A 19094-nucleotide genomic window follows, 5' to 3' on the forward strand; every position below is an offset into this window, starting at 1 on the left:
GATATGCGATGCATCTAATTTCGCGTGATACTCGTATTATAAAATTATTGACGGAATTATATTTTAATAGAAATTAATAAAAAAACTGATCATGTAAAATAATCCAAATGAAATTCACGTAAAAATAATCGAACTAAGCTTTAAGTATTTTTATTTGTTTCAAAAAATAATGTATATGATAAGCTTTCGTTTAGTTAATTAAATATATTTTAACTAAAATAAAATCTTAAAAATCACTTGTATTGTATTCAGATGACTGGACAGATTGTTGATTAATTTTAATACAACCAAATATTTTAGGTACCGTTTATGAAACATACAAAAATAAAATAAAATATTATGAGTCAATAAATATGAAACACAAAAGAACGATGCTAGTTTTCATATCCATCACTCGCTGTGTGAGGGTGTGGCTGCACACAATAGTATTTGAAAGTCCACAGCGGCCGGTGCATTTTTAATGAAATTTCTGGGCTTTCCACAAAGAGGATATGAATGAAAAAATCTACTAACATGTGAGCCGAGCGTACTCCTCTTATTGGGCGCTGCCACTGGCAATTTTGTCTACGAATGCATGTATCATATTTCAATACTGTTGCTTCGTTAGTCGTTTTTCTTGGGTGTATCTATAATAGTGTTTTTTTTCTTTTCGAATATTCTCGTACTAAACTTGTATACCTATTATGGTAATACATAATATTCGATTATCTATAATTTGAAAATAATTTATCACTGAATAACAATCACTACTTTTATTTTAACTCTAATTAATTAATACGTTCATATATTCATTGATTATCAGTGCTTCAAATAATATATTTTTTCAAGTATTTTATTATTTATTCGTCTGTAAAGATCGGTATTACTACTTCGATTAAAAATAATTGAGTGGTCCTCTCCCTAATACAAATTCAATAAAAATAAGAATGCGTGTATCGTTTTATGCTTTTGAATACTTGACATTCTCAATTCGCAATGGTATGTAATATGATGAGTTCAAGAGTTCAAACATCGCATGTCGAATTTTTTTCTGCTTTTTATCAATATATGTATTTAAAAGGCACAGTTTATGATATACATATTTTTATATTATATAGAGTTTATTACAATCTTATATACATAAGAAATAAGTTTGGTAAACATTGATTTCATCAGATTGATATGTGTATTTTTTTATTATTTAACGAACACAGAAGTTTGTACCTGATGCTACCTGTAACGTTCACTAGATTAATTTATTGATACATAAATATATAACTAAATTAATAGAGAATTTTGTGAATTAAGTAAGTACGATAATAACAAAGCATTGAATCTACTCTTAAACTAATCTCGAAGAATTGAACTGTGGAGAAGTATTTCTTTCATTTATTTTTCATAAATCAACGTAATTATAGAACTTAATAATTATCTTGCGATGTAAACGCACAGTTTTTATTTTTTCGCTTTATTTTCACGCTTAAATAGTAAATTTAAATAGAAAATATTTACCAAAGGAATAGAAAATTTTAAAATCATTAAGTTAGGTTTAAATATTTTTGTAATAATTGATAATGCAAAATTTAATTTAAATTGATAAATGCCTATAAATTGTTTCATTTAAAACGATTTTTGTTTATGTTAAATAAACGTAAAACGCTTTAACAACTACGAGAACGTGCATGTGTTCAACCACATACCGCAAGCAAAACAAACCTCTATTCTATTTTTCCATGTAACTTCATTTGTATTCGTTTTGGTGGAATTCAATTGGTGTTTGAAAGGAATGCTCACTGCTCAGTGGTAGCGAAAAATTGTAGCGCAATAACATTAATATCTTTATTTATTTATCTTAGTTTTTCTTTTACGTTTTACCAATAGTAGAGAATAATTGTGTGATATCTTTGATACTATCAAACGGTATCAAGTATGTAGTAGGTTCCTTTATGTTATATAATGAGACATAAGAGAGGTTAATCTATAATCATAGTGTTTAAGTCAATGCTTACCAGAGTAATTCTGCCAGAAGGCGGCTCCTCCGCTCATGATGTCCACGGGCGGTGGCGGGTAATTCCATTGCGGTTTGTCGGGCGTGCGTGGCGGATCCCGCTGGAACGGTGGCGATGAGGTGGGTGGTTCCGTGCTCGGTGGCTTGCTCTCAGTGCCATTCTCACGTTCTCGGTTCTCTTGCGTTACAGGTGTTAGGTTTTCTACAGGAAAAGCAATAGAATTATATTATTTAGAACAAAAATTAAAGGCGTTTCGAGAAAGTTTACGATAATTATATAAGGAAGTTCTCCTTTATTGGAAATATGCTGTAAATACCCTAGTCTATTAACTGTATTTGTACTACTTGAATGCTTTGTTAATAAATGTAAGTGGCAAACAGTGATTATACAAGAAATTTAACTCAAATGCGTGTTACTTCAGCTTCGAACCCTCATTTCAAATGGCCTGCGAAACGATTTCCTGACACGGAGATTAGTACAAGCCTTCACTAACGTTTACCACCCCACTTACGTCACGCACTCCATACACACTAGCAATCAATTGTAAGACAAGTTATGTTATTCTTTAAAAGAAACATAATTTTATTCTTTGTTACATACAGTTGAAATTCGTGTCACAATAACTTAGCCTTATAACGTTTCGTTATTGTGGGAATGTCGAGTTTTAACTGATATGCAGATAGTTTGACAGAAGTTAAGTTAACATGTCAGAGGCATTCAGTAATGTAGGGATTTGTTGTACTTCCTGACTGCAAAAGGTTGTTGTATTTCATTTACAAAACATTTAAAAGCATATATCGGGATTTATAACGTACATTATTTTCCAAAATGTTTTTATTCAATGTTAACGGTAGGTTTCGTTATAACATAAAGTATAAATTGCCAAGCGAATTTAAGCGGTATACCGTTCTAATAACAGAGAATTCAGGATTTTTTCGTTGTTAGTGTTTTTATCTTACCAGTAACTATTCTAAGTATTTCTGAAGGGGCCCCAGACTGTTTCAGCGCTTCTTCTATCTTCTGCCGTCTTTTCAGCTCTGATTCTAACTGATCTTGAATTTGTTGCCTCTGCTTTCGCTCTTTCTTCAGTCTCTTCTGGTACATGACTGAAAAAGAATTGCGACATCAACACATGATAGATATTTTCTTTTAAGTTACATTTATAAATGTATGCTAACATTTTACAGAACTCTGTATACAGATTAGAGATGAAAGTAGGTTATTATGTTTATTATGAGAATTGGGAACAAGTATTCGTTTGGTACGCAGAAAATTTAACTGCTAGGTTTATACAGCGTCGAAATTATTCCAGACTTGGGGTACCTAGAAATCCATCTTTAGCACTTGTACTGTTTTCTAATAGCCTCTTTAAAAATAAATAGAAATTAAGTAGTAAGTAAGTTGGACGACACTCACACGATCTAACCTTATATAAAATAATGAATCATAAAATAAATTCTCAAAATATATCTACTTATAGTAATATTCTAACGTTCGTAAGTAATTGTCTTGGAACCGCTATTATTCGAGAATCCACATCGCCTTTAGACTACAATTATTTTTTATGTGACTAAAGGAACAACAAATCTTTCTCTTTTAGAAGTCCAACTATGAGATTGTTACAATTGAATTGGTACAAAAAATGGACACGGAAAATATTCTTGTTGTGTGTATATATGGTAGTAAGTTTAACTTAGATAATTATATAATATTGTCTAGTACAAATTAAAGTTGACCAAAAATAAAACAAGTCGTTTTCTCATTAAATATTCGCTAGTAATTAATGTTGTTGCTAATGAAGGTTCGGGGTTCACTAGCGAGCGACTCCTACGCATCATTTGTCATACAACCTCCGACACGGCTCGTAATAACGCGTCGTTTTTGTTCCTCTACATTTCTTAATACGATTTGAGACTTGCCTTTATGGAAATTGTAAAAATAAACAATAATTAGGATCCAATGGATCGCAGTGCTTCTTGATTTGTTCGAGTCACCTATTTTGTTTGCAATTAATGTTAAAGTAGTCATTAATCATAATATCTGACTATCTGACTCAATTATTTGTATCTAAATAGAAAGTGTATATTTTTACTAAAAACATATTTTATAATCGTTACTGAAGTTAGGCACAATAATATTTCAACCTTATTCTTCAATGAAATTAACTATAAATATTTTAATTAAAATAACGATAAACGTAATTTAAAGTGAAAAGATTAAGTCAATCTTGACTTGCTCTTTCCTTTTAATATAAAACATGAAATAAATTATATCTTTTTAATTGTATTTCTTCAATAAAAATAATTCTAGCTTACGTAAGTAAGTATACTTTGATTGTTTGTTCTTTATTGTCTGTCATCTAAATAAATGTGTTAATTGAATGTTCTCATTTGCTAAATTATTATATTTTTACCCAAAACATATGAGGCAGAAGGAGTTTTATACGACATAAATATATTTAGGATAAAAGGTAACGCTAATGCTAATACAAAGGTGTGACTGTGCCCCCAGAGGTCCAGTGAGTGGAAAATTCAACGGGCCGACGAGTCCGAACGCCGGTACAGACCAACACCTCTGAAAAACGATTTCTCACTCCAATGACGCTTATTTTTGGATCTTTTCATCTCATCTCATATGTAAATAACGCGTAAATTATAAATTAGCTAAAGCGTATTACCGCTTATATTGAAAATAGCATATACATTCAGTTAATCTATTCGGAGCTTGAAGGTATTCAAAAGAATCCGATCGCAATCAAACGTCTTATCGTACTCAATAAAGCGGGAGCGACGTTCGCCTATTGTTTTTATAAGTCAATATTTGTCTATCGATCGTCGGCGCCCTTTGAAAATAATCCGGCTCCTAACTCCATATCGATGAGTTCACGAGTAAAGATGAATCGTAATAATTTTTCAATTGATTATTCTTCTCGACGCTTCGAGATTTGAAAAGAATCCTAATCCTTTGTTGCTATCTGATTTAAGATCGGATTGAAAAAGTTCTTTTAGAATATTAATTTTATAAGAGCAATAGAACAAGTGAATACTGAATTTATTACTTTCTTTAGAGATGATTAGTTTTTTTTGTTAATAGAGGTAATATAACCTACTCCTTTTCGAAATAAATAAAGTCAGACGATGTTTGCAATTTGAATTTGACAATGATAAAAAAATTGGTTGGGGTGATAATGAAAATTGAAATTTAACTTTTTGATATGCGGTACAAAACAACATTAACGTTCGCATACCGAACAGACGAACAGAGGTCGCGATACTAAGCAAAACAATTCGACGACCGAGCGTATGAATAAAAACGAACCAACGAAATATTGAAGGAATCCGTTCAAAGGGGAAAAAATGCAATAAAAAGTCTGGCTCGATACAGAATGAGAGTGTGGTTAAAAAGCAACGAACGAATATGGTTGCGAACATCCGTTGCAGACAAAAGTTTGGCTACTTGACTATGCAAATTATATTTGCGGACCGCCGCGGTTGAGACCGATCTCCGACGTTTCGTTTCACTTTTACGTGTATAACGTGTATTCTTTTCATATTTTCATCCGATTTCCTTTCCCCTCGTTCATTTTGTTCCGTTTTTAAAAGTCGCAGAACAATACCGCTTTCTGCGGGGTTTATACGCCGCGAGCAGTTTCTTTGCACGCTTCTTTTTCCTATTATTATTATATCTATCTCTTTGTATGTATCCGGTTCTTTTCTTTAATACTTTTTACTCATAAATGGCTGATACGGGCCCCTTGGGTCGGTTGCTCAAATAACATGTAAATGAGTCGGTTTGTGTATACAAATTATATTCCATTCCCCTAAATAGCACTTAAAATGAAATGTTATTAAATATAAGTTATAATTTTTCTTTCATTAATTGTATATTTTACAATTTGATAGCTATTATTTATTTGATAAATAAATGATAAACGAACCTGTAAGGTATTTCAAAATTTTGTTTTTATTGTTTTTGTTATTACATAAGAGCCGTATTGATTATAATTCATTTATTATTTTTGCTGTAGATATCCTTAGTTTATATTTAAACTTTCATAAATTTAGCTCATAGCAAAAAGACCGATAAAGAAGTTTTAATTTTAAGCTCGGATTATTAATGTTTAATCTAATAATACTAATTTAGTGCGACTTCAGAATTATAAGTGTGAAACATTATGGAAATACCTACCTGTTTTTTTTTTTTATAAAAAAAGTCTTGAATTGACTATAATAAGTGATCACTTAGTTTTATAATGTTATTAATTTAAAATTTAACATATTGCAAAATTATAATAGTTTTTCCACCATGACATAACGTAAATAAAAATCGACATTTATGACAGCCACTCCCCTCAGTCGCGCCCGAGCCATTTAGATAAGTCTTTTTTATAGTTCTTTATTGAAAATAAATTGCCTAGAATAAAATCAGACACAGTCGGAATGGCTTTCCGATAGATGTGTATGAAATAATGTTTCGGAGATAAGATGCGTCAGTTATCACGACGTATGTTCGATTCAAGGGGACCAATCGAATGAGATGACGATGATATTTTCTTAATGCTTGAATCCAGAGTGTAACGTTACGGAACTTGGAAAAATTCTCAGCGTTAATATTAAATATATATCCAACACTAGATAATATTAAGAGTATCAATCTGTGAGACTATTTGATATTATTATCGTGCGTAAACTAAAATATCAAAACTGTTTAATTCGACTAACATAAAATATTTATTGAAGCTAATAATAATAATATTAATAGCATTCTATGTTTATAATATTTTAATTATGATATTTTTAACTTTTCAAGTAGGTATACGATAGTATCGAATGAGATAATATTTATAAGTATTTAACAACTAACAAAATGTAAAATAACGAACAATAATAACTACTATCTTAGTACATTTTGTAAAGGATTACGTGGTTATGATCGGGCCTGTTGTACTCGATGACAGCAGTTTTATCTTTTATCTATTTCGTCTGTTTTATTTGGGTAGAATTTATGAGGCGAGTGGCTCCTGCGATAAACATTTTCCTCAAAATTGTTCGGATTATTGTTCTTGCCGGACGAGTGGGGACTCTTGAGTTACGAGCTACGTGTGACCTTCACCCATAACACGATATATTCGCTTACGTTGAAAACACATGACGACGTACGATAAATAGACATGTACCGCCGAGAAATTCGATCTTTACTGTTATTTGAAAGTCATAGGCATACTTAGCATTAAACTGAAGTAAAAATTAGTTTAAAATTAATTACTCATAGAAAAAAACGGCTTGGTTTTTATTTGATTGATTGTTTTGATAGCACATACCAGGATTTATGTCTGGCTCGAATCTTTTTGTCAAATAAATTTCTCTCCATCTTCATGTCCAATGATGCGGACACATACGTACGTACAAAAGCAGACAGCGTAGCAAACCAATGAGTTTCTAACATATATTTAAACGTTACATTCCATTCCATATTTCATGCTTATAATAAAGGCTAAAATTTTTTATGAAAAAAAAATAAAGAAAATTGCAGGCTGTTTTATCAAACCGATCAAAGGCCGGTCGGACATTCCGACTTCTTACGACGTTAGTAAAAATACAATCTCTCTTTATAGTTACCATTCCACTGGTTATTATATCCGTATCGATACGGTTAAACTTACGGAGCGTGAAATGTTGGAATCTCGATATTGCAGGCCCCGGGCTCCGGCACCGGTACGCTAGGCCAATTTCGGACTTTTCAAATAAAAAATAATAATATTACAAATTACAATTAATTCATGTTAATGCACACAAACATTTTTTGTACGTTTTTTTAGTGTGGTGAAATAAAAATATGTATATTTATTTTATTTACTAATTAAATGATAACCCATAAAATTATTGTAACAGTTTGTATTTGGTTTGGCTAAACGCACCAACCTCAAATCTACCAGTTCGATTTAAAAATGTCTTTTCGTAAAATTTTATATATGACCAATGATCAACCTTCTTGTTTCTGTACGTACCCATATTTGACTATCTTAGAAACTATTATAATATATCTTAGAAAAAAATTAAAATTGCAAAACAACGGCTCTGCTCTATAAGACTCTAGTAATATAACTGAGCCTTATATGATGAATATGATTATGAATACAGAAGAATTCTTCAAATACACACAGATTAAATATATTCCCTCGTTTCATATTTCCTCATTACTTAACTTCGTGAAAGATTCATGACTCTTAATTATAATCCACAAATGAATGCATTTAATCGTTTAGTAAAAAGAGTAGTCGATTCGTAGTAAAAATAATTTCGGGATCAAATGTATTATTTTCGATGGAATGGCTCATCGGGCCATGCTTCCTGCGACGCCAGTGTGGTCGTAACTCGACACCTTTATTAATATGCCTGAATTAATAACGTAGATATTAGTCGGCAGGGACCATGTCGCGTGCAAATGATGATATCGTGAGGCTTCAGTGCAACGATTTGAGAAAAATATCGATTTACATACGATTCAAGCGACATGGAATCGTGATCGAGTCGGCCGTATGTTCTTTATTGTTATTAAAGCAAATAAGTGAAACTTTTTAGTTCTCGTTTTCTAATGAACATAAATGGACTGAAATCAAGAATTCTATGAACTTTTGACAAACGTGCTGTGTTGTATGTACCAGCTCTAGGAGTTGTACAGTACTAATTTATGAAAAAACTAATTTTAGGCTATCTGTTATCAGAAGAATGCATATGCCGAGAATAAAAGTGAGTTTCTTCAAAATGCCGCTATACAATATTATGCTATTTCATATTATCATTACGTTACATATATATATATATATTATAATATTTTCCATTTTTATTCAAACAAAATTTTATAAAATATTTTTTAAGTCATTTGGCGGTACAAACAAATAAAATGTTCATAAATTCTAATAAAATAAAACTTTATATTATAAAGTTGTTGGTATAATAATTAACTCATATTTTTTTATTTTTAATTTAATTATAATAACAGCAAAATGTAAAACCCGAAGTCGAGTTGTTATCTGAAAATCTAAATTATTTAACAAAGTTGCCATCAAGTGTAAACATAAGTCGTTTATTATCGAATATTTATGTCGCGTTTTTATTATACTGTCGACGCGATATAACTGAAATTGGACGTCGAGTCGTTAATCGTAATAGCCGACAAAAAACATTTAATCATTATTTATGACATATTGGACATTTAATTTAGGAACCATGTTTAATAGTAACATACTCATAAATGCATATCTAGTATCGTGTCAACCATGACCTTTTTACGATAATTGTGTATAAATTATCAATTTACAAAAATAATGCAGTTGATAAATTCATTCATTCAACAAACGTTTATAAAAGATAAATACTCAATGCGCGATTTTATACTTTGCAAATGTGCTGAATGTTAAAGATTAACTTTGCAATAAATTGTCAGCCAAATTATATTTCATAAAATGAAAATGTCTAGTAATCATTTTGAATGAAAAGTAAATATAAAAGCAATTACTGGTCGGTTAAAGATAAGTAAAAAGGTAATATTTTTCAGTGTTTCCATGCAATATCATATTATATAGATGCAGGTAAGATTCGGCAAATATTGACAGTGGATGATTGCAGCCGGCCAGCGTGATCCCCTTGGCAAACTGCGAATTAAAATGGGGACGAGAAAAATTAATCCTAATGCGATTTTAATGAACTCGAAATGAACGGTTCTAATAATGAATTGTTAAGCTTCTGTGTATTATTTTCAGACGTAGAATAGAAATGAAAAATAAAAAAAAAACTAATAAGAATTAATAATAATAAGTGAATGGTAACTAAAGTTTTTAAGTGAACCCTAAAATAAAATAATTTTTGTTCAAGCTATTTAAAACGACTCGATGTGCTAAGTGTAATTAAATAGTACGCAGAATTTTGTTTTACATCAGAGAGTATAAAATATAAACGAGATAAAATGTAATAATAATTAAGGCTTAGCATCTACAAAGACGCGCGCCTTAACATCGAGTATAAAGCACACAAGCGCTGAAAATGTACACCTGAAGTCTGTGCTCGCTTTTGCATTAACGAATGCGGAAGTGGCGCTGTGCATACAGGACGCGTTGCATCCTCCCTTTCCACTGTGAGGCGCGCCTCCCACACCTCCCGCTGCCCCCCGGCGTGCCTCTCGCTCGTACCAGACGCCTCTAACAGCACCGTGTCCCACCCGTGCGTTCATTACCTCCACGCGACCAACAATTCAAGTTTGCTTTCCGCCACACAATCTGCGCTACCAGACTCACTAGACTACGTCTACAGACTATCCATATACTGGCCACTCGAATAATAAAGATGCAGAAATTAACCCGTCCGCACTGAAAAAGCGGAAACTAAGTGAAGCTATCTCGACTTGAATAGGGGTAATGCAGCGCGAGCACTTGTATAGCGAATGAAAGAAACTCGTCGGGAACAGGATGAGTTTGTTGAAACAGAGGGTAAATGTCAACCACGAAATAAAAACAGTCAACAGATAAATGCTAACGATAAACACATGCGAGAATTGAATGGCGAGTTATGAATGTCAATGTTGACTTCGCTCAATGAGCCCTTAACGTTTTGAGACAGCAAACTGAAGATTTGACCGTAAAAAGCAACACGGGACAAGAAATCAATAAAGTTTCAGCACTAAATTTGCTTTAGCTCATAAAATATTCAATTACGCATAAGCACACATTTGCTAAGGCCAACAACGACCACGCGGCACCCCCATTAAAGATGCCTAAGGGCCATTTAATCGGTCAGTGGATGTAAATTCGGCGGCCCCAAAACAAATATCCCGAAACTAATAAGGAAACGAAATATGTAAATCGTCTGCCATATTGTTTCACAAGTGAAATCTTCCTTTAATCTTATAACAAATCCGTGTCCAAATGGTCGCTTGAAGTAAATTTGAATATAGTAGGGGTACGCTCGAGGGTCACGTTGAGGTACATCGTGGTGAGGAAGGAGTTAAACTTATGCAAGACACGCACTAAGGAGATAGCGGCCATAATGTTGTCCTATGCACATATTGCAACAAATTAGTTGTCGACTTGTAAACATGGAGGAGGAAAGTAAGCCCGCTAAGACGTAGTCGGTGGGTAGTTTGCATGGATATGAGAACGGCAATATGGGGCTTCGCAGCTGCTGGCGGTACTCATTAAGATGTTTTATGGTCGGCCCGCCGGACCGGGTTGCCAATTTAAGATATTTCTATGCGGGACGGCGCCACGTTAGTTTGGCTTCCGATTAGGGGATTAAAATAGTCCTTTAAAGGCATTAGAGTAATAATTGAGGGGTACAATATGAGGTTAGTATTGCCAGTTATTCCCTTGGTAACTATTGTTAGCGTTACCGCAGAAATATTAATTCTCGTCGACAATATGGTATTGATATTAATATGTATGTTCATTACTAATTCGTAATTAAAGTAAATGGCGGTCTAGAATTAGGCTAAGTTCTGTCAAGTTCAGTTCATTCCATCGAACACCTATTCCCCGCACGGCAAGTAAATCAAAGGGTGTTGAAACTTTTCACCCACTTAAAGCCGGACACTGTAATAAAGCGTTCGAACTTCACCGACCCTGGACATCAAATGGGCCACCCCTTCTCGCATTTTGTTCGAGAGAAAATTAAAAGTTTGTAGATGTCGAACGCACGTGATTAAAATTGGTATCAATGTATATTTTATTTTTAGATGTAAAATAATTTGTTTATTTCATACAATCACAATATGTACGTTGAATAAAACTTAAACCCCTAAAAAAATACTAAGGTAAAACACACACGTAACCGTAAAAACACATTAATTTTACGCTTATGTACTTACGAGTATATTACTCGTCATTAATAGATTAAGCGGCATATGAATATTAAAATTCAAGGGTCTAAATATATATTTTTAAAAAATAATGTCATACAAATCTTAATATTAATGTATATACGGGATTTAGTTTACAAATTATCATTACACTACAAAGTTTTAAGAGTAACAGTAGGTTAAAAACATATACAGAAAACACTATATCAAGATTTATATATGTAGATAAATTGCAATCACTATCGGACTGCCATCAAGTTTAAACAATTCAATTTGTTTTCGTAGGGGACTAGGGATGTAACAAGAATCGTTTTGTCTTTGAATTAATTCGAACCAATAACCCGACACCGGTCAACATTGGTCAGAAAAAGCTTTTGAAACTTAAACCCTTGAAGGACTAAGATTTTGTAGTGTGAGTCATCTGCTATTGTTACACCGTTTATTTGACTCAAGGAACACTTACCTGGTTAACATATAAAATTTCCGCATACATTACATACACATTGACATTAGCCATACGTTTGTATTAGCGAATTGTTCTATATGTTTGATCAATCTTATTACGAATATGTTTACGCAATTGGTTAGAAGGCCGGCGCTTAATTTGCGAACGTTGCCAAAACTATAATGCAATAAAACAATATGTTATGTAAAAATCTTAAGCTTTTAAAATATTTAACAAAATGTCTTTTGGTGTATTTTATAAATATATTATGTAACATTATCGACCTTTATGTTTAGGAAATAAAGGTTATTGGTGGTAAAACAACTGATATTCCAGTTATTCCGGACTTGCGCTAAGTACTCTCAGGGAATTTCGGCCAGTCGTTTCCAAGATAATAAATTTTGTTTGAATGATTGCTCAAAACAAACTTATATGTGGTACATGTGGCTAGATCTTTTTGTAAGAATAATTATTAAAATCAAAATCAATCAAAATCATTCATTTTATTCAACTAAATTAGAAAAAAGATCTCAAAAAAGTGTACGAGTTACAATAAACGACTTGCTTATAGTAAGTCAAGATTCCATAAATATATAATTATAATTTGGAGAATCATTCATAAATCCTGCTCTTTCTATATTAAAATCTCGTCTCATATAGTATATGTGTAAATATATTCTGTAAAGATCAAATGTCTCGTAGGTACGAAGCCACCTCCATCAGATACCACAAAGACGTCTTCCAAGTGCAACGGTCTTAATCAAGACCGAATTAATTGTTTCTAAAGAGGTGATTCCGTCGAATATATTCCCTGATTAAGTGCACAGGTTGGGACCGAGGCCGAGGGTTATTAAATAATTTATTGTCTAACAACTATTCGTGAGGGGCAGTGCTCAAATGTTCCTCTAAGATTCTACAAAGTTGTGTTATGGTATTAGAAACTTTACCTTTGAAACTTAAATGAATTGCAGTATTCAGATTTGTATTCAGATTTCAAAAGATTTCTGAAATAAGCAGTGAATGTTATTATGAGAAAGGACCTCTTCTCCTTTTAAATATGGGACAGTATTATCAAATACATGATTCCCTACGATATTTTATACGTTAGTTTATTCATCGGTAAGCTAAAATAAATTCAAAATCTTTTTCAGAAATAAAAGCCGCAACCAACCGTTAAATATCGAAGTGTTCTATCTACTGTGCTACCCCAGCTCTCTAAGCTTAAACGTAACAATATGTTATTCGTTAAGCTGGTCCCAAAAACAAAGTGTACATGTTTTTGAAGTCCTAAAATGTTTGCTATAAACTTTTCCGTTTGACATAAACAACAAAACAACCATGATTGAGTTTCGTCCAGTCCTTTATTGCTTTCAATGTAGATTTCATCCTGTCAGTGGCAAATTACACTGGCTGCCCATTCACGCTCAAAAATCACTCTCAATCGAGTCAAGTGGGACAAAATAAAAGGTGAATTCATCATAGGGGTGTGAATCGGCGCCCCTGTCGGGAAACCAAGGCGGGAAACGTATGTCCGGACCATTTGTAAACACTAACAGGTGCCGACAGTTTATTAATTTAAATGGTACTTACTTGACTGGAACGACTAGTACGTTGTAAATGGATAACTATATAAATCAACCCAAGTATTAATTATAGAATGAAAGATAAAGGCTTTGAAGTTGATCAACACTCACGGATTGATTGCAAATTTTGAATAAATTTTCCATAAGTAATCAAACGAAGAGCGTTCTGTTGTGCGTCAATATTCAATTTTTTATCGTCCAATTCATAAACGATAGAGCACACGGTAAGTGTTTTTTGTTGTGAACGCTTTTTGATGAATTTTTTTAAAGTAACACTTAAATTTTATCTTTTAAAATATCACTAAATGTCCTACCGATGTATGGAGTGGCATAGTTTCATATAATTATTATATTTTTTTCAAATTGTTATTTATGAATGACACACACACTGTGCGAAGTGAATAAAAGTGCGCAAAGGGTTTCCTTAAATCAATTCAGCTTGGATGGATTTGATTATGTCCAGTCATGGAGGGTTCAGTTTAATGCATTTTGCTCTGTTCTGTCAAGTTAATATATGAATGTAGACGTGATATTGTAAACGAATATGTATGAAAAATACTTCTAAAAATACGATAAACATACGTGATAAACTTTTAGTGTTGTAAAGATATAAATTATATAAAAAGTAATAAAATTACAGACATACAATTAATATATCTTTTGGTTTAAGGACTTAGTGTAAGTCTGCCTAGGTAGGTACAAATCATTCAATATTAATTCTAGGAAGGCACCGTCTGAGTCAGCCAGTGTATTATAGGCACAAGAGATATAGCATCTAATAATCAAATCCCTTGATTTGCGGTGAATATACTGTTTAATGAACGTTTAATACTCCACGACAAAAGTGTTTACACTGCATTATATGCTTATATATTTATATATATTCAAAGTCAGCCAACTAGCAATAAAAACGAAGTTATTAAAAGACTTCACAACGAATCGAATAAAGTAAATAAACAAACGATTTCTCGATTAAAACCAATAAGTCGATAAACTGGGATCTTATAATAGAAAACGACTGTTTGCTCAAAGTGAGAGGTATTAACGGAATCAGAATCTTTCACGCCGTCGCACACGAAAGCAAAATTGATTTTACTAACGTACTTGAACGTTAATATATGGGAAAGTTAGGTAGTAATCAAACTTGCTATATTAAGACTACTGATTTTTATTACAATGTGTCTATGTTTTATACATATATTTGTTATTTAATGATACATAAATATATAAATAATTAAAATTGTTAATTTTAATTTCAATTAGTTCAATTAATTTACTTATATTATGTATGATATTTGATTGTATAAAAATCTATACAATCAAATATGTTTTCAAGTTTATTTTTTATTTCAATCACATAGTAATTTAATAAAATAATTTACGCGTTCAAGTCATTTAAACCTAATAATACAAACTTCGAGATTGTCTTAAGATACTCAAATGAAACAAAATATTTACGTTTCGTATTTAGACGTGTTTATTTATATTACAATATAAACTAATTACAAATCTTTGGTGGATTCAAAGTTAGTTGTCTGAATATGATATTAACAACATCAATACGATATCCTGCAATCAAATCGTATGGCTTCAATAGTCTCGATGTCTGCCCGTGTGTGGTCCGTAAACAAAGCTCGTAATGGTTGTATTATAACGTCAACATCTTATTACCACAATCGACATCACAGTTACAGTCAGTAAGTCGATGTATCGACTTACTTTCGCTGAAATATCGAAATCGATTGCTTTGCTTACATATCGAGTTTGATTGATAGATTGATTTTATTCACGCTATTTTGTGACTTTTGTAAAAGTTTATACAAATTTGTGAAATAACGTTATACGACAATATTTTTTTAATGGTAAAAAATTACAGTACATATTGTTCTTATATCATTGTTGAATAAAAAATAGAAAAGTGCATTAACGATTGCTTAATTTGCATTAATATGCAAACAGAACACAAAATTGCATTGGAAGGATTACATAATTTTGCTATCAGGCAATGACTATCTAATGTTACAATTAGGAATTTGTAATTGATTCAGATTTTAATTACAATAAATCCGTACTTAAAAGCGCATAGAGAAGAGCCGAGATCAATAAGCAATTTCCCCAAGACACCGGATGCGGTCTGCCGGGCACAAGTTCAATTATTATTGAATTTCCTACGCCAGGGACGACAAAAAGAGAAGGTTTAGCTTCCTTTTAAGTTATGACGTTATGTAATTCACTTCAGTTTATCAAATTATTAAATAATATCATTTTAAAAATTGAATCTGTTTCTATTATTTTTCTGTAGGTATTTATTGTACAAAAATTAAACGATTTAATTTTCCGAAAAAAACATAAAATCATAAATATACATATATTGTAAATTTATATTAAATAAGCACTGCCGTTTTAGTTATTTTGATTACATTAATAATAACTTTTGTAATAATTAAGAAGTTGGTCCGTGTTGTTATTTCATCTAATCGGTTTTATAAAGGGTTATTCCTTACGCCACTTTAATTCGCTTTGTATTGTTTTGTCGTTACTTATCTGTAATTCCAACTTAAGAAACTTTGCTTATTTTAGGATAATTTGTGTTAAGGATTTGTACTGTCATTTATCCATATTATAAAGGCAAGGTTTTATGTCGTATGAGATTTAAATTTGAAGTAGAACTTCTTTTCGCAATATGAAGGCAAACTAATTTATACATTTAAGAAATTTTATTTAAGGTAAGGCACTTCAACGACGCCTCTTCGACTTTATACAATTGATCTTTTTCAAATGTCAATATTTTTCCAAATAAATAAAAATACCATATCGTATATGGTTGAAAACTCTGTAACATATGTATTGTTCCCATACAATGTTTGTAACCACTCTATTCGGGTTTCTGTTCTGTGGTCTTAAAAAGAGCACATTGATTTTCGAAGATTTCAACACAGTGTAGAACTCGCACGGCTGGTCACATTACCTCCAATGACCGGTGAGTCATTGTAGTTTTGAAGCCCAACTCCCAGCGGTACACGGCACGCAACGCTGCCTCGCTAGTTCATACGCTCCAGTGGGCAATTTAGAAAATGTTTGCAATTTTGAACACCGCATTCTATTTAATTTCGCTCGTATAGTTTGTAATGACTTGGGATTATTTGGTGACGTTAGCTGGTGTTTAATGTTTTTGTCAATACCCTGACTTCACTATAATAATTGGCTTCAAGGGAATTTAGTTTATTTATACATGGCTATGCATATTTTCTGTCTTAAATCGATGGAACATAATCGAACGATTGTCATATAAGCAACAAGTCCGTATCAGATTACTAATACGATACGGTCGACACATGGCGCGTGCATTGGATTGAAGCAAAATCGACAATTCGATCGTGGCAAAATCAACACGACCGGTGACCGCGTCGCTACACTAGTATTGTTAACTATAAAACATCTGACGTAACGTGTCTTATATCCACACCATATCATTTTTTTTTATCAAAGTAGTCTATTTATCCCAAACTATATCATAAAAATAATTATTTTTAAATATGTATGTTAATGAAAGGTAAAAAAATAAACTTACTTTTAAATTAATGTGGAGAGTAAAACACAACATTTTACAGCCAAGAGCATAAAGATATCAATAAAAAAAAAATAGAGCGAATGAACATCACGAACATAAACCTGTACTTAATAGTCTTTATATTTTATTTACTCGTATGTGTATCACGTAGACCTTAAAACGTGTTCTAATAATTTCATACACATTCATAAATTCTAATTTAGCGAGTTGCCGGATCGAGTTACCGGCTACAGTATCGCGACTCATTGTATGTTACTCCCAAGACGGTGCAGCCCCGCAACGTATACAAAATTAATTAGACAAAATCTTGGGGTCTTGTAATATTTTATTATTATTTCCGCTACTGAGATTTTATTAGCGCTTCATATTTATTGCTTTTCTCGTACGGCGAATCTGAATAGGGCCTTGATTAGCATCGTTCCCGTATGTGTTCTCTTTAGTTACAAGTTCGTAATTACAGAAGTTGTAATTACAATGTTGCTTATATTGTGAAATCTTCGCGGGCTTTCGTTACATTATTGCGCTCTGAATGTTGATGGTTTGTTAAATTAAACGTCATCGTATGGATATATTTTCTTTATTAAATCTGTCTATCCACTTCACCAGAATTACTTAAACTATACCTCAATAATTGTTCTCGATGTATAGAATCTTACATTTTTACTGCAACACCAATATTTATATTAAGTATTTAAATTAAATAGTAAAGTAATTAGTCAATCAAAACACAAAATTAAAATGTATATTGTTTCGAATATATACTTTTATAAGATAAAATAGAAAATTATATTTTGGTGTTCAGATACTGATTTTCTCACTAATGTTTAAAATCTTCAGCTTAACTAATAGTGTTTTTTTAAACGCATTGATAGCACCGGCAACGGTCCCGGTAAGGTATATACAGAGAGAAATAACCTCTCTTATAAGGTAGTCTATCTGTGTAGTACGGCAGGACTCATGACTACAGCGTCTTTTACTTAGCGGTGAAATGTGTAATGCCTTTCATTTGAATCTTTCTGAAGCCGCCCTTTACTGTTCCTTAACACGCCTTAACTTTTACTAGGACAAGGTAATCGTATAAATAATGAAAAGGATCATTGGAGCTACTGCGTTAAAGTGGAAAATTATACTAGTGTTTAGAATTAATCGTCGATGTAGTTGTGGGAGTTTATTATTGAAAACATAAAATTTATTGCTGCCAAAAATATGTTTTTACTAGATAAACATTGAGATAAGAACCTACAATAGAACAATTAATATGATTATGCAGGGTCGTCTTATTAATTAACTGTTAAGGCTATGAGCCGATATTTAATAGAGATATAACCTTGTTAAAATATAATGTTTAAGCCTTATTCTCCCGCAGTGTTCATTGCATGCATTCGGCTCGTACATTAGGGAGAGATGAGTTGACCAGTCGGCCAAATCTAATCATCTGCATTAGTCATGCGCGGCCGAAGCCCATACTGCGCTTCATTTCACCAGAACATCCTCTCTTGATCCGATTTATACGTTTGTAGTCTCTCAAATTGAAAATTTCCTCGATATGAAAAACTGAAATCCATTAGAACGTACAAGAAAAAGAAAAGTTTTGTTTACGAGGCAAGGTTGTTTGTCAGTTGAAACTAAGATTGAAATATCGTTTTTAAAAATGAAAA

At 32.2% G+C, this 19094-nt stretch overlaps 1 protein-coding gene across 7 annotated transcripts in view; it reads right to left on the reverse strand.

Annotated features, from left to right (window-relative positions):
- Positions 1–19094, reverse strand: part of LOC113392814 (dachshund homolog 2) — a 128719-nt gene that overhangs the window by 7546 nt on the left and 102079 nt on the right. For all 7 annotated transcript variants that reach the window (XM_026629458.2, XM_026629467.2, XM_026629451.2 and 4 more), the window contains 2 exons: positions 2948–3094; positions 1989–2189 (listed from right to left, as the gene is read on the reverse strand). In XM_026629458.2, coding sequence (XP_026485243.1) covers positions 1989–2189; positions 2948–3094 — 348 coding nt within the window. The remainder of the gene's footprint in view (positions 1–1988; positions 2190–2947; positions 3095–19094) is intronic.

This window comes from Vanessa tameamea, chromosome 10 (assembly GCF_037043105.1).
Source record: "Vanessa tameamea isolate UH-Manoa-2023 chromosome 10, ilVanTame1 primary haplotype, whole genome shotgun sequence".
NCBI lineage: Eukaryota > Metazoa > Arthropoda > Insecta > Lepidoptera > Nymphalidae > Vanessa > Vanessa tameamea.